This window comes from Dermacentor albipictus, chromosome 6 (genome assembly GCF_038994185.2).
Source record: "Dermacentor albipictus isolate Rhodes 1998 colony chromosome 6, USDA_Dalb.pri_finalv2, whole genome shotgun sequence".
NCBI lineage: Eukaryota > Metazoa > Arthropoda > Arachnida > Ixodida > Ixodidae > Dermacentor > Dermacentor albipictus.
In genome coordinates this window covers 100,074,474-100,091,494 of record NC_091826.1, presented here as the reverse complement: position 1 = coordinate 100,091,494, position 17,021 = coordinate 100,074,474, and the positions used below count along the sequence as shown (strand labels likewise).

General features: G+C 46.8%; 1 protein-coding gene across 12 annotated transcripts in view; it reads right to left on the bottom strand.

Moving 5' to 3' along the window:
• The window catches only part of LOC135913650 (calcium-activated chloride channel regulator 1-like), a 164,190-nt gene that overhangs the window by 121,002 nt on the left and 26,167 nt on the right, over nt 1-17,021 (bottom strand). For all 12 annotated transcript variants that reach the window (XM_070541101.1, XM_070541102.1, XM_070541103.1 and 9 more), the window contains 2 exons: nt 13,316-13,489; nt 2,144-2,271 (listed from right to left, as the gene is read on the bottom strand). In XM_070541101.1, the coding sequence (XP_070397202.1) occupies nt 2,144-2,271; nt 13,316-13,489 (302 nt within the window). The remainder of the gene's footprint in view (nt 1-2,143; nt 2,272-13,315; nt 13,490-17,021) is intronic.

Here is a 17,021-nt window from a genome sequence, read left to right as displayed (position 1 = left end):
GACAGGAACTTTCTCCCGCTTGAGATTCAAGGCGATGACTCAGTATTTTACTAAACACCTTGTCGTCTCAATAGCCGTAAGATGAGTTCCGTCATGGAGGTTCTTGCGATATTTTAAGCAAGGTATCACCAGTGAAGTATAATATCAACCGCCCGGTGAGCTTATAGTTAGAGATATCGACACTGCTCAGGTCAGCGAATTATGGCGTTATCCTGAACCTTCTCAAGTGAGACATTCTCGAGGAAAAAGAGAACCGTGTAAACATCAAAGAACGCAATGGCTGCAGAAGCAGACGGCGAAATTCGCGGGCTTTAGAATGAAAGTACGGCATCTTAACCACGGGACGTCTCTTGCTTCTGACAACGCAGATACACACACACTATATACATAATGTAGCCTTTGTTCATCTAGTCTTTCTTTACCCCAAATATCTGGATGTCAGAGATTACGGCTGCAGCCTCAGGTACTTGGAAGGTGGAACATAGTCCAGGATTTGAACTTATTTTGCGAACTTCAAGGCTAGCCGTACAGTGAGATTGAACATTCGTGTCCAATATCCACCTGTCGTACTGTAGACGATAGTGGTGGTAGAATTAGAGTGCGAATTGCATGGCTAGTTATGGTTGATGGGCTGTTACCAGTTCACGGTAATATGAAGTGCCAGAAAGGGTAGAATAAGGCAGACTCTCGGTGGTGCGTCTGCAGGTAAAGAGTTTCATGTCAGACTACTGTTCAGGGAACACATGGTCCGAAGGTTGCTGTAATATTCATGTAGGTAGGTCACTGGGCCCAAAAGGCAGACGAAACCATGGTAGAAAGTTTGCAGCACTCCTCGAGACGCTAACTAAACGACGAACTAAAGGAAAGGTAACCAGGCTTATACGACTACGAAAACCTGAAGCTCTGCATTTTGCTCGCCTGCATCCATCCACAGGAACCATGAAGATAGTGTATGGGGTCGCGACATCGCTACCTTAATGCTTCTGGAGAATCAAAGGCTCGATTCGATGGCACGTCGGACGTGAAATGCAGACGACCCGAAGATGCCCTTATTACACAAGGGAGAATAGGAATCGTCTGTGCTGTTTATTATTATTGTGTATTGGCAGCAAATAGGATATTAGGAAGATAGTGGTTCCAAATAGTATGTTAAGCGTTCACGTAGTATGTGAAGTGAGGTTTCCAGGTATGACAAGGCCATTACACTGCCTGTGGCCCACCCCCGTTGTAGTGACATGTGCTTCACGGCCGGTCTCTAGGGCTGTGTGAAATTCTCCCTGAATAAACAAACTGCAGTGGTCTGTTAGGAAGGACTTCAGAGTGACTTGACCTGACACGAGGCTCCCCTTCAGAAATTGTACTGGACGATGTCCAGAAGTGTCTGGAACTATCTCGGCTTCGATCAACTTTGTAAACAGTTGTGGATAACAACTAAGAATTTGTGATGCGCTCTTCATTTAAGGAAGCAGCTCACCATTTCGAAGTGGGAAATCGGTGGTTCCAGACATGGTGTAGAGGTGTTTAAATTTTCTGGATAAAGTTAGCTAGGACACCGTGTTTATATGTGTTGTGCCCTTTTTTACAGGCAAAATATTCACACGGTGCAAACAGCGGTGAAAATATGTTATTTTAACGTCTGTTACCATTCTGAACTTCCTAAATCACGTCTTAAGAGCAGGAAGATATAAAAGGTCTGATAATTATTTCGAATTGTATGTCAGGAGCTGAAAACCGCTGCGGCTCCTCAACTTGGGTACAAGTTTTGTAGACTTGCTCAGTTTCCCGTACAATGATATATGTTTTTTCAAAGCTTCGAGGATGATACGTATGACCCTTTAATATGCAATCAATACCAATTTTCACTCGCTTGTATAATCATGCACGTATACAAATTTACGGTGACACTAAATGGCGACACCACTAGTACACAAACTCCACTGTGCTAAAGCTGGATTTGCGTGGGCGTCACAAATTTATTTCCAATGAATAAAAACGGAAGGACATTAGACTAGCACATTGTTCTTCCCTTTTTTGTTGCCGCGGCGTGGCCCGCTTATTCAAAAAATACGCCAATTTTAACTCACCCAATTCCCACCTTACTGCAGCATCACTGATTTCCTGAGCAATAATGACGAGCGCGTACCTCATAAGGTCCTTGTTCCGTCTGATGACGTCCCAGGTGGACTCGCCGTTGCAGATCTCGTTGTGCATGTTAGGTGCTAAATTGTTGTGTCTATGACTTTCCTGCTCCGAGTTGCAAAAGTTTTTTACCTGAGAAGCAAGGGACTGATTTTAGGAAATAAGCGTCACAATCGCCTATAAGTTATCGCCTTCACAGTGATGAGCATTGGTGTATTTTCTGTACTTTTTTCACGAACATGAAGACGTGTATTTTGTTTTGTTGCCCGATATAAAAAAACTACACAGAAGGCATAATTCATTATTGTTAATATGCACAAAAAGCCAACCTCTTTTAGCGAGCTACTGATTTTTGTACTGAAATTATCTGTAAGAAGGTTTATGTTGGCTGTTAGTGTTCCTTGAAAAGCGTTTATTTTGCTGCGCAATTCCTGCAGATAAGGCAACTTTTAACGCATGCGCCTTGACATTGGTCTTTTGCTCCAGCGGCGCGAGCGCCTCGTTGGCAGACGACTACCACTCTTATCTACCACTGCCACAGTGTTCAGGTGCAGCCGCGACAAGTGAAAAGGCGGAAGGGATAAGTTGAGGCTCGCTGTCCTTCCCGGGTGCTACATGAAAGCGTAACACTGCAGGGACCTGAAAGCAGTCAAACGGCGGCATGAGCTAATCTATTAACTATAATATCAGTTATATGACATTTGTGTGACATATTTTTAATATAATTATATATATATATATATATATATATATATATATATATATATATAGCAAGCATTTATGCGGACTTCATCTTCATCTGCACAAAGTCAACATGGCTCCTTGCAGCCACCCCCACTCTCAGCACTGTCGACAACCGGTATCGCGATCCTGAAATATACTCTGGCTTCCCGGTGAGGACGTTGAAGACTGGCTCCACAACTACGATTGTGTCAGCGAGTGCAACAATTGGAACGAGACATCGAGGTTAAACAACGTACCATTTTACGTATGTCAAGTAGCCAACACATGGTTCCTGAATCCCGAGAAATACTTCCGTGATTGGTCGTCTTTCAGGAAGCAGCTACGGCGGATTTTCGGCACACCCCTAGTTCATTCAAAACTTGCGAAAAAGAGGCTGTCTGAGCGCATCCAGTATTATGTAGAGTCGTATACCTCGTACATTGAGGACATCCTCCGGCTTTGCTGCCTCGTCGACAGTGTTGTGCAAGAAACTGACCGTGTGCGACACCTTCTTGAGGGTATAGTATCAACTCCCTTCAGCGCACTCGACACTCAAAACCCTTCATTGTGTCGGACGTCATCTCCGTCTATCAGCGCCTCCACGCCCTGCAACCAATCCGCTTGCAATAGGACTTTTCAAACAACCCCGTGGCAAACATTAATGCGCTCTGGTATATTAATCAAGCCCCAATTTGTGAGTAATTGCAAGCGCTTGGCTCACCCCCTTGCAGCAGGGCTCTGGTCCGACCTGCTTCTACTGACCTGCGCGGAATATTTACGGAGGAATTGGCCTCCTTGCAGAACGCCCGCCATGCCAACGCTTTGCCCACAACCTGCTGCTTACTCCCAAGTTGCTGCAATGCCAGCCGCACCGTTTCCAATCACACCACCTGTGCCACTTCCCGATCACCTGGCACCTTTAGTCGCCCGTGCTCGGACCCCACCTTACTGCTCTGCCTGGCGTTCGTCGAGGCCTATCTGCTATCACTGCAGCTTTCGAGGACATACCTGGTGGTTTTGGCGACGCCGCCAGCAAGGCGAACATCGTGGTTACGCCACTTTTGAAGGCAATGAGCCACCTCCTCGCGTCTGCAGCACTTATGCCGATAATCCACCCACTCGCCAGTCTCCATCTGCGGCCGATTTCTGTAACACCGGCCACAACTCACGTGTCTTGAGACGCCGCTCCCCTTCGCCGCTCCTACGTTCTGTTTCGCCACTTCGGCATGTCTCCCAACTCCAAGTGCAGCGACTGCAAAACTGACCAGAGTAGTTTTGGAGAAATAACTGCACCGCATCGAAGTGCTTCAAGCCCTCCTGAACGTCTGTCGAAGATGTTATTGGTGTCTGTGGAGGGTGTCCGCTTGTTAGTTCCGGTTGACACGGGAGCTACTATATTGGTTGTGCCTGCGGACCTGTGCTCTGGTCTAGAGAAAATGAAGACGCCTTATATTAGATCACCCTTGGTTGGGGCTAATGGAACAATCATTTGGACATCAGCCCAACGTGCAGCACGCGTCTTCATTGATGGTGTCCGTCATCACATAAAGTTCGAGATGTTATTCCCGTGCGCACATGAAGTAAATTTAGGTTGGGACTTCGTATCGATAGCGTCCACTTTAATCTCTTCTCGTCAACGTGTAGCCCATATGACCGAGGCAGTTCATTGCGGCGGGAGTGTCGATGTGCCACGACTGTCTTTTCTCCCTGCTGCCGATTCTGTGCTGCCGCCCGCCCACGAGCAAATCATAACTCTCTCTTCCACAGATATCACCAATGGCGACGTCTTCAGCACTCCTTACGGCCGCTTTCTTGACCGTGGGATTGTCTTCGCTTCCCACCTGGTACGGTTCGAGGAAAGCTATGCATTTTTCATCGCTTTAAACACGGCCACTGAGACAATCCTCCTACCTCAAGGCTCTGCGGTGACCTTTTATGTGGGCACCCAACGAATCTCCTTGCTTCCCATTGCCGCCTCACAAGCTGTTCCTCAAAAGGGTAAATCTGCTTGATCTGCCCTTGCGTCTGTGACACTGTCCTGATCTTACGGCTCATCAGAGTGAAGCATTGCTAAAGTTGCTCACGAAGCAACAGGCTTCCTTTGATATGAATAGTTCGTCACTCAAACAGATCTCCGTTGCTTCCCTGCGTATCGACACCGATAGCCAGACTATCGCACGCCGCCGCCCCTACCGAGTCTCTCTGGTCAAATGCCAAATCAAGCAGAACGTTGCCGATATGCTGAAAAAAACATCATACGTTCCTCCGCCAGTTCTTGGTCATCACCCGTCATTTTGGTGCAGAAGAAAGATGGGTCGGTACGATTTCGTGTTGACTAACGCGCGCTATACAAGATCACCCGTAATAATATATATCCTATGGCCCCTATCGATGACGCCCTTTATTCATCGCAAGGCGCGCAATACCTTTCCAGCGTTGATCTTCGCTCCGGATATCGGCGAATTAAAATCCATGAAGCGGACAAAGACCACCTTCTCTATTCCGGACGGTCTTTACGAGATTAACGTAGTGCCTTTCGGCCGATGCAATACCCCCGCCACATTTGAAAGAACGTTCGACACTGTTCGCGGTCTCAAGTGGAAAATTTGTCTGTGTGACCTCGACGACACCGTCGTGTTTTCCTCGACTTTCACTGACCATCTGCGACGCTTAGATGTAGTGCTCACATGCCTTTCTAATGCCGGACTTCAACTAAAGACGAGGAAGTGCGGTTTCGCTAGCACAACTATTAATGTCCTGGGTCATCTCGTTCGCAAAGACGGCATTCAGCCCGATCCGGAGAGGATTTCCGCAGTGCTCAACTTTCCACATCCAATTCGTGGAAAAGAACTGCGCAGCTTCCTTGGGCTCTCCTCATACTTTCGACATTTAATCCAGAACTTTGCTAGCATTGCCTCGCCCCTCCACAAGCTCCTTGCTAGTTCCAGTACCTTCGGTTGGAACCATCAGTGTCTAGCCGTGCTCCAAAAACTCAAGTGCGTACTAATATCCCCACCTGTTCGTTGTAATGTTGACGACAAGGTGACCGCATTACTGCATACCGACGCTAGTGGTTAAGAAATTGGTCCCACACTGCTGCAGTGCGACCACAAATTTTTCGAAAACGTTGTTGCATATGAAAGCCGCGTCGTCACTTCCACGGAAAAGAAATACTCGATAAGCGAACAAGAGCGTTTGGCAGTTGTGTGATCCATCCAGAAAATTCATCCATATCTGCACGGTCGACATTTCCCGCTTGTGACTGACCGCCATACCCTGTGTTGGTTGTCGACAGTCAAAAACTTGTCTGCACGCGTTGGCGGCTGTGATGACATGTTGGAAATGTGATGCACGCCCACGCGTGCCTACATCACATTTGTCGCAGAAGATCGGGCCCTTAGTCTTTTCGTCAAGGGCGCAGTTCTTGCCCCCGGAACAGTGGTAATTTATTTTCTATTTCGAGCGTAGGAGGAAGAAGACACATTGGCGAAATAGGCCGATTGCATGCCGCGGGTAGCGAGAGATCAGCGGTCCGAATGCCGTGATGGCTGGTCAGGTTTGCGGGACGCGGATGACAACAGGTACGGGGAAACACGTACGTAAGGGGCTGGAAGCTTTACCGATGTGACCTCACGCTACAACGGTAGAATCGTGCGACGTGTCCAGGTAAACCACATGGAAAATTCTTTGGCCAGTTTGCAGAGGTGCAGCATCGTCCACTGCTATGGCTTGCGTCGTCTGAATGAAGCGAAGAGCTGGATGCACTGGTGAAGGTATCGGAAACGGCTAGAATATCAGTTGTAGTGGTTGTGCGAAAGCCCCGGAGGAAGAGAGGGCCGCACAGTGTGAGGGGCGCGTTTACCTCGGCATAGGCAACGATATTGACGGCGGATGCTCGCAGGAAGAAGGCAGAGCTTCGCAAACGTGATCTTCTATCACCTGCCGAAGTTGTGCAGGCAAATACTACGGCTCTTGCGCGACAGATGATAGCAGCGATAGCTACCGACCTCCACGCGGTCAAACTCTTGTACCAGGGATACCAATGGGTCGAAGTCAGGAGCGGTGGCTATGCTCGAAACGGTTTCGTCTGACGCAGATGGGCGCCACGTCAGGATACATTACCTGTGGCGCTTCTTAAAGTTTTACAGTGCTCGATGGCCTCGACAAGAGTCACTTGGTTCTTTGAACAATTTGAAAGGCATTGTTCGAAGCACCTTTCAAGAGTTCGCACACTCTGTCTGCCCGCCGTCGTTGCTCAGTGACTATGGTGTTGGGCTGATGAGCACGAAGTCGCGGGATCGAATCCCGGCCAAGGCAGCCGCATTTCCATGGTGGCGAAATCGGAAAACACCAGTGTACTTCGAGTTAGGTTCACGTTAAAGAATTCCATGCGGTCGAAATTTCCGGAGTCCTGCTATTCGGCGTGCCTCATAATCAGAAAGTGGTTTTGGCACGTAAAATCCCATAATTTAATTTCATTCAAGAGTGGGGGAAAAGCGCAGCCACCTCCACCAAACCATAAGGCGAGGGAATGACCGATTACTGTAGCTGCAGAAGCAGCGGCAGCACCTTATGCGATACTAACTATGTGGGCATTCCTGTATCATTTCTACCGTCGGCGTCGACTGTGCCTTGAGGTTCAGTGTGAAATCCAAGGACGATGAAATTGTAGCCGCGCGCTGTATGCTGTATGTGCTTGTCAGAACTTGCAAGGCTCTACAGAACATCAAGGCTCAATGGCGCGGCGAAGGAAAAAGGTGGGGAAAACGTGCGCCATACACTTTTCCGCACGCGAGGCCATGCGGGGGCCGTATCCTGAAGTGATATACGCTCTGGACAAAGTGGGCACCCGAGCAGGCCTCATCTTCGAACCGATCTGCGATGTAGACAACGCGCATGCGCCGACTGCTGGTAGCTTCTCATGCGCTGTGCTTTCAACGCTTAGTTGGCGTTGAAGCGAGCGACGATGCGAAGGACAATTCGCTCGCTGGTGCTGCCGCGTTTCCGCACTCCACGGTTTCTACACAGCATTTCCATGCTAATTGAGCGCGATGTGCTCATGTTTACCCGTTCACGCGTGACACCGTGCTTGTTACATTAGTTAGTAAGCAAATGTTTACAACTTTATAAGACTGACAAAAGTACTAACCGTAATTCGTGTAACTGTCTCCAAATATGCTATAGAAATCGAAGTCCTACCGTTCAAGCGAAACCACGACTCCGCACGGAATGTGATAATATATGGTACGCGTGAGTTGGAAGCATAAACATATGAAGACAGTGCGCAATGCGGTGGCGAAAAGGACCATCATCATCATCGACACCGATTCGGGAGCGTCGGCATCATCATCATCATCATCAGCCTGGTTACGCCCACTGCAGGGCAAAGGCCTCTCCCATATTTCTCCAACGACCCCGGTCATGCACTAATTGTGGCCACGCCGTCCCTGCAAACTTCTTAATCTCATCCGCCCACCTAACTTTCTGCCGCCCCCTGCTACGCTTCCCTTCCCTTGGAATCCAGTCCGTAACCCTTAATGACCATCGGTTATCTTCCCTCCTCATTACATGTCCTGCCCATGCCCATTTCTTTTTCTTGATTTCAACTAAGATGTCATTAACTCGCGTTTGTTCCCTTACCCAATCTGCTCTTTTCTTATCCCTTAACGTTACACCTACCATTCTTCTTTCCATAGCTCGTTGCATCGTCCTCAATTTGAGTAGAACTCTTTTCGTAAGCCTCCAGGTTTCTGCCCCGTAGGTGAGTACTGGTAAGACACAGCTGTTGTATACTTTTCTCTTGAGGGATAATGGCAACCTGCTGTTCATGATCTGAGAATGCTTGCCAAACGCACCCCAGCCCATTCTTATTCTCCTAATTATTTCCGTCTCATGATCTAGATCCGCCGTAACTACCTGCCCCAAGTAGGTGTATTCCCTTACGACTTCCAGTGCCTCGCTGCCTATTGTAAATTGCTGTTGTTTTCCGAGACTGTTAAACATTACTTTAGTTTTCTGCAGATTAATTTTTAGACCCACTCTTCTGCTTTGCCTCTCCAGGTCAGTGAGCATGCATTGCAATTTGTCCCCTGAGTTACTAAGCAAGGCAATATCATCAGCGAATCGCAAGTTACTAAGGTACTCTCCATTAACTTTTATCCCCAATTCTTCCCAATCCAGGTCTCTGAATACCTCCTGTAAACATGCTGTGAATAGCATTGGAGAGATCGTATCTCCCTGCCTGACGCCTTTCTTTATTGGGATTTTGTTGCTTGCTTTATGGAGGACTATGGTGGCTGTGGAGCCGCGATAGATATCTCTCAGTATTTTTACATAGGGCTCGTCTACACCCTGATTCCGTAATGCCTCCATGACTGCTGAGGTTTCGACAGAATCAAACGCTTTCTCGTAATCAATGAAAGCTATATATAAGGGTTGGTTATATTCCGCACATTTCTCTATTACCTGATTGATAGTGTGAATATGATCTATTGTTGAGTAGCCTTTACGGAATCCTGCCTGGTCCTTTGCTTGACAGAAGTCTAAGGTGTTCCTGATTCTATTTGCGATTACCTTAGTAAATAGTTTGTAGGCAACGGACAGTAAGCTGATCGGTCTATAATTTTTCAAGTCTTTGGCGTCTCCTTTCTTATGAATTAGGATTATGTTAGCGTTTTTCCAAGATTCCGGTACGCTCGAGGTCATGAGGCATTGCGTATACAGGGTGGCCAGTTTCTCTAGAACAATCTGTCCACCGTCCTTCAACAAATCTGCTGTTACCTGATCCTCCCCAGCTGCCTTCCCCCTTTGCATATCTCCCAAGGCTTTCTTTACTTCTTCCGGCGTTACCTTTGGGACTTCGAATTCCTCTATACTATTTTCCCTTCCATTATCGTCGTGGTTGCCACTGGTACTGTATAAATCTCTATAGAACTCCTCAGCCACTTGAAGTATCTCATCCATATTAGTAATGATATTGCCAGCTTTGTCTCTTAACGCATACATCTGATTCTTGCCGATTCCTAGTTTCTTCTTCACTGTTTTTAGGCTTCCTCCGTTCCTGAGAGCATGTTCAATTCTATCCATATTATACTTCCTTATGTCAGCTGTCTTACGCTTGTTGACTAACTTCGAAAGTTCTACCAGTTCTATTCTAGCTGTAGTGTTAGAGGCTTTCATACATTGGCGTTTCTTGATCAGATCTTTCGTCTCCTGCGATAGTTTGCTCGTACCCTGTCTAATGGAGTTACCACCGACTACCATTGCACACTCCTTAATGATGCCCACAAGATTGTCGTTCATCGTTTCAACACTAAGGTCCTCTTCCTGAGTTAAAGCTGAATACCTGTTCTGTAGCTTGATCTGGCATTCTTCTATTTTCCCTCTTACCGCCAACTCATTAATCGGCTTCTTGTGTACTAGTTTCTTCCGTTCCCTCCTCAGGTCTAGGCTAATTCGAGTTCTTACCATCCTGTGGTCACTGCAGCGCACTTTGCTGAGCACGTCCACATCTTGTATGATGCCAGGGTTACCGCAGAGTAGAGTAGAGTCGGCATACTCTGCGTCGGCAGTGGCGCCTCAAAAACTGTAATGCAAGAGAGTGTGGCGCGTGGCCCCATGGCGTGAGCAGTGCTCGAGGTTCGGCGTTCGACAGCAAAGAGCTTCCTCGCTGGGCGTCCGGCACATAGGAGCTATCGCCGCCCGCGTCACTACGCCACCCCCGAGTCAACGCTGTCGCCCGCCGAGAGGCTTCCTCGCCCCGCTCTTCCGCTGGGCAACTGGTCCAGGAGGGCTGGTGGTACTGAACCGGGGTGATTGAGCGTTCAGGCGAGTGGCCACACTGCTACCTCGCCAGCTGTGGACGTGACCCGGTGACTGGGGCCGTGGGCTCCCGAACACAAAACCTGCCGGAGGGAACCCGGGAACGCGGACGCACCAGTATATCGACTGTTGCACAGGGCCACCTGAGCCCCTCCAGATGGTCCGACCCTGCTGTCCGACCCTGCTGTCCGACCCTGTTGTCCGACCCTGTTGTCCTACCCGGCTGTCCAAACCGGCTGCCCGACCCTGCTTGTCGATCCTGCTGGCCCACACTGCTGGCCGACACTGCTGTCCGACCCCATTGGCGGACAAAGCAGAAAGCTGGGCTGGTGGGTGTATCATCATTATTCAAAAGACTAGCGCAATATAGCAGGGACAAAGACAGAGAAGACGACAGGACGAGCGCTAATCCTGTCGCGCTCGTCCTGTCGTCTTCTCTGTCTTTGTCCCTGCTGATTGCGCTAGTCTTTTGAATAATGACCATGGGCGGACATCGGTTCCACGAGGTCTCCGACACGGTGACGTGCGCTTCCGCCTGAACTGGAGGCCAATTATAAGTGGCCGAAACATAGATATAGCTGCATGTCGTCTATGAGGTATTTTGGGGAACTGTCGCGTGTGTGTGCCGTTTTCTGTGTTATTTGTGTCAATACCAGTCTGATGAGTGTTTGTGCTTCTGCGTGCTGCTTTGGCCTCTTTCGGGAGTGATCCTGCACCCGATAACATTACCCGGAACTCCAAACGTGTGAGCTCCACTACCAGCAGGAGCGATGGCGATGTTGCTTCACCGCGTGGCCTTCGCCTGCACTGCCAATATATATATATATATATATATATATATATATATATATATACGTGTGTGTTTGTTTGTGTGTTTGCTTGTGGTGTGGGTATATATGCAGATTATATACACCGCGGTCACAAGTCTGTTATAAGCGCTATGTATGTGTAAACGTCTATGAGCTAGGTGGGTTCAGCGGGACTGCACCGAAGAATTTTATGCTATCGCAAGTGCGATCTCAATATGGAGCAAGGGATGTCAGCATTGAATGGAAAGCGGCTTTGGAAGAGAGGCAATGATGGTATGGTTCATTTTTAATTTCGACGTAGTTTGTTTCGTCACACAATTCTCTTAATTTGCTTACACTAAGTCGTGTATGATTACTCAATATAACGCGGTTCCTTTCTTTGCCTTAGTTGCTTTTCTTGTACTGTACCATTTTCGAGATCAGCTCATGAGCATAGCCAGAGACACGCAACAACACTATGTTGACTCAGAGATGAACACTTGGCAATGAAAGTAGATCCAAGCATTTGACGACATGTACGAAAAGCCACAGATGATTGCCGCGTTGTGGTGAAAACAACGTCAAATGAATTCTTTCTATTGCTCGTGTCGTAACCTAGTTAGCGCTATCCTTACCTTTTCATTCAGTAGCTGTGAACTACGTGCGCTTTGGAATAATTACCGCCCGATGGTCGCCATAGTTTTTTTTTTTGCTTAGCGTTACATGGCCAGTCGCTCTAAAAATGTCATGCAAAGCCAGAAAACCTGTTTCCAAATACAAGGTGAGAATGCGCAGTTTTTCTCCTTATGTGTGCGATTGATGGCTGACGCCTGGAGTAAAGTAACCAACGACCCATTGTACGCATAAGAATAGGCGCAAGGCAGCCAAACATTCTACCAGGCCATTTCGCCATTCCGTACATGCGATACAAAGAAAAGAGGCGTTAAACCTAAGGCAGAAATGCCTGAGCGAGTACTAAAAGGAGGATAACAAGCAGGATGGGAAGCCCTCTAAAAATCCAGTGAGCATGGAAGGCTACTAAAGGGGACGCTAAACGACACCATCCCCCACTCGTGCTATAGTTAGGCACGCACAGGCAGCAGCCGCCCCTCCGCTGGTGGCGACATTCATCAACGGGTTGGTTAGGCCCGGCCGGGCATCGTGCAAACATATTAAGCTAATCCTCTTTGAACGGGGACTGCTGAAGATTCGCATAGTATTTTTGTATAGCAGTCGGCGTTGTACGGAATGCATATGTTTACGATAAAGACATGTGCATCCTTCAGCTCTTAATTCTCGCGCCTATAAAAATGAATAGCGCCTACGACATCACCATAACCTTCAGACACACAATTACCAAGCATAACAGTTTCCGCACCGCGCTGCCCATCATATAATCTTCCGCGTACCTCAAAATTCCCGTTCAGGGCGTTTTTGATTATTTTTATTTTTCACCGGTGACGCAATGCGCAAACTATGAGTAGACACGCTAAGCCTCGTGTCATGTGTCTCCGCACCGGTCGCTCAGAGAACAGCCCACTTTGACCAGTGTTTAAAACATACACGCGACACGATGCCCAAACACTACAAGCAATACGCGTCTTGGGCGATTGCAATAAGTGTGTTCAAGACTACATGTTTTATAGGTTACTTCCACACATTCCTCCCTTAATGGCTTTATCCCAAGGTCTCAAAGGTCAAAATGGAAGAAACGCGAAGTTCAGACATCGCTTTCTGCTGCATCCTCAACGAGGGAAATTTAATTGTATAATAACCTCTCTATCCATCATTTACGCTGCTAAATAAAATTCCATACATGACAGAAGTAACCACGAAAAACTTACATTGTCGAGACGTGGTAGGAACATGATTGACGATTCAACGGGGTCTTGTTCAGGCTGAGTTATCGCGACCACGCACTCTTCGGTAGCATAACAGCCCTCGTGATATTTGCAAATATTAGGATTGAGAACGGTATGGTGAATTCTATCCGAGCACGAGTTCCAACGTACCTCTTTCTGGAAGCAAAAAAGGATTTCAAATGCCTTCGTGTTCTAAACAACAGACGGATTTTAATATCCACGGGCCGGCCTGCAAACTTATGCATTGGAGCTACTGGAAAAAATGACGTGGTACAATCCAATGAAACATTGTTTTGCTTCTATGACATATAGAACTAGGTAATGGCCGGACTTACAGAAGTAGATTTCTTAAATTTTTTTTCCCGTTATAGGTTCACTGGGAGTTTACTGCGTTAGGCATGGGCATTATAGCATAATATTGTGCAGTATATAGTGGTTGTATTGCATAACATGTAGCAATATTTCACATCGTAGGTAAACGTGAGCAATAGGCTATAATTAAAAAGTATTTTATTTACTAAGAATATTGTATTTATTTGTTTGGGCCAAGGTTCTATTCGGAAATATTTTAACACGCGTCAAGAAACAAGCAACCTAGTCGTCTGGAACAAGTTGTATTTTAGACTACCATTTTCTTGCTTTGGGAGCTCTGAAAAAAAAAACAAAGCATATGAAAAGTACATGATTACTGGTTTGTAGTCAGAGGGCAGTATTTTCAGGTGAGTGTAAAAGGAAATGTATCCGCTCATTAGCTGCAAGCCGGTTGAAATTCTGGCGATTGAATTATTTACGATTACATAGGGGGTATACCATGCTGGCAACAAGAATGCTGTTGTGCCTGCCTATCGCTAACACTGCGCTTTAGGGCTAAACCTTTTGCAGCGATGGTGGCAGCAAACGCTGCGGAAACCTGCTGGTTCCGTCCCATTTTTTTCTCTTCCTGTTGCTGCATTTGTTAACTTGCGCCACTTCGTCACCCTTCCGCAAGTTTCCGTCCTGACAGTTCATCACAAGTCGACAAGCTTCCCTCTTTTCTTTAGTCCAAAAAATCCCTCTCTTCTCGCTCTCGATTTCTCAGGCTCTAACTCATGGCAGATACGCAAGCTTCTACTAATTGGCACATCATCGAAAGCACTGTTATTGAAAGGCACGAATGCAGAGATATTTTGGAAATGTCGTAAAGCATCTCTGTATGAGCAGTCTGTACAGAGGGCGTTGTTTATTTCTTTTTTGGCGTTGGGAAGGGTAGGGGGAGGGGCAAAGTTGACCAATTGCCTGAAATTGTGAATGGTGCTCAGCAGAAAAAAGCTCACGGGGTCGCGTGGCATTAAAATTCACGACAATTAGGAGAGCTTGCGAGTTGCTCCAATCACTCTGCAAGAGCATTGGCATTGAAGCGATTACATATGAGAAACCGTTTTCTAGCTCGGCGGTAGTGCAGCAAGCCAATTAGGTCTTCCATACCATGCTAAAGGCCTTAGGAACTATGGCCACTAAGCCCAAATAAACAAAAATAAGAGGAAGGAGGGACAAGGTGAGAGCAAGTATTACTGAGGTAAATTTCTTCTACAGTGGTAACTAATGTGACTTCTGATAGCGTTCACCGTGTATTTTCCTCCCCAATTTTTTCTTGATTTGCGCTAAGTGGCCATAGTTGCTATAGTCCGTAGCTAAATATGAACCGAATACCTCAGCAACAATTGTTACTAGCTCCACAACTTTACGCTTGCTCCCCGAATTACTATCTAACCCGAATAACTATCTCTGAGATAGTATTGACAAACACTACGCCGGGCCGTTGCAAGCTTCCTAAGACCAGAGTCCTTCCATGTTTTTCTGGTCACGAAACTCCGCCGTCACGCTATGGGAGAGGTTCATATGCTGCCCAAAGGTGCCGCGACGCGGCGCCACTGTGCCACAGAGGGCATCGTTCGCGTACCGAAACGCGTGCGCAATGCGAGGCGAGCTGACTGATCGGGTGCGTTCTGTGCATGTGCTGTGCTATTTTTCGAATGTTGGGCTGTTTGGTAGAAGTGGTGGGGTGGGACAACGATGCCGAACACGTGTTGCGTGCCTGGGTGCCGTTCCGGCTACAGGGCACGACCGAAACGGTGTCGTTGTTCTGTTTGCCTAATAACAAGGAGCAGCGCGAGAAATGGAAGCGGGCCGTACCGCGGCAGGAAAGTGGCGGTTTTAATTTCGAATCAAAGTATACACGTGTGTGCGCAAAAACGTATACACGTGTGTGGCTATGTCGCAAAAGAAGTTTTCTTCATTGAGCTGCTCGTGGTGTGTAAGAGCAATGAGAAGTTTTGAACGAGCGGCAACTGGCCTGATTCTTGCCAAATCCAAAGGTGCTCTACAAGTGCCTTCCAGCCAGCTAGTCGCTCTCCTCCAAATTGTGGAAGATCATCTAGAAGTGTGCACAGTTGACAAAATTGCCTGTTCTCATGTGTACGTTAATATTGTGGAGAATGTTTTGATGGACAGTCGTACTGCTACAGCCGCTGTCGGCTGCAAATCACACTTTGTAAGCACCACTGCAGAAGTAGTTCAGTTTTTTCTTAAGACCCGCTTGAATTTTTTCACGAGGGAAAAAAACAAGCAAATGCAAGCAAAGGGCCGAGCTTCATGTCCAGCAGGGGGTGGTAGGAAACCAACCAGTTGAAGGGGTACCAGTTAAAGGGACGCAGTAGGTATCACGATTATCGTGTAAAGGTGACCACTTACAAAAAATTGCAATGCTGATGATGAAGGAGAATAAGGGTGTTGTGAGATCTGGTCAGGGCATTGATGACAAAAGACATTTGCTTTATGCTTTGTTGCAACCTCAATTTGTGTTATAGCAGGATAGAGTAGTTCACAACAATAGCGCCCTTACCCCGACCATCTATGAAAGGTATAGCATTAGAGTTCCTTTAAATGCAAGTGTTAAAACAGAATAATATGCATTGTCTTATTTTCCATTGCCCTTTAGTCTTGGCTATTAATGGGCTACAATTCTTCAGTTGCACGTACTTTTAATCCTATAAGCTGCTATGAGTAAGAAGTTTATTAGCACACTGTTAGCTACATTTGTATTGTGATTTGCTGAGCAAGTTTTGTGTGCATGTTTAAGTAACAGCTGAAGAAGTAGAAAGGTGGTATCTCTAACAAGCCATTTAAAAAAATTGCTGTATTTGTGATGTGGCTACTTGTGTTCGTTTGTGAGTTATTTAGCCGTGTGTTATGAAATGCATATGCTTTACACTTTCTTGTTTATAGAAACAATCGACTATGCATTCTGTACTTATTGCCATTCGTTTGCTGGTGTTTGTTTCCTGTCTCCCAATGCATACCTCTCCCGTTTGATCTTATTTCTTCATGCGTATTATATCAGTGTCATGCTTTTAACAAACTTCTTGCATTGTGAATGGTGGACCATTTATGACCGGGCGCCTCTGTGCTATCTGTATTTCGCTCCGCTTATTTTACATGATAAATAAATGATCGTGCTTGTATTTTGTTTTTGCACCAACACGTTTTATTTCTTTTCTTAATCGAATTATAAAGTCAATTTCGTCATTTTTCGACCATGATAAGAATGTCAGGACCGGTGATTGCAACATTTTAACACATTGTAAATAGTTGCGAATTAAGAGCCAAAATTCCTAGCCTCGTCGTTTCTGCGTCGAAACCACGAACAGCG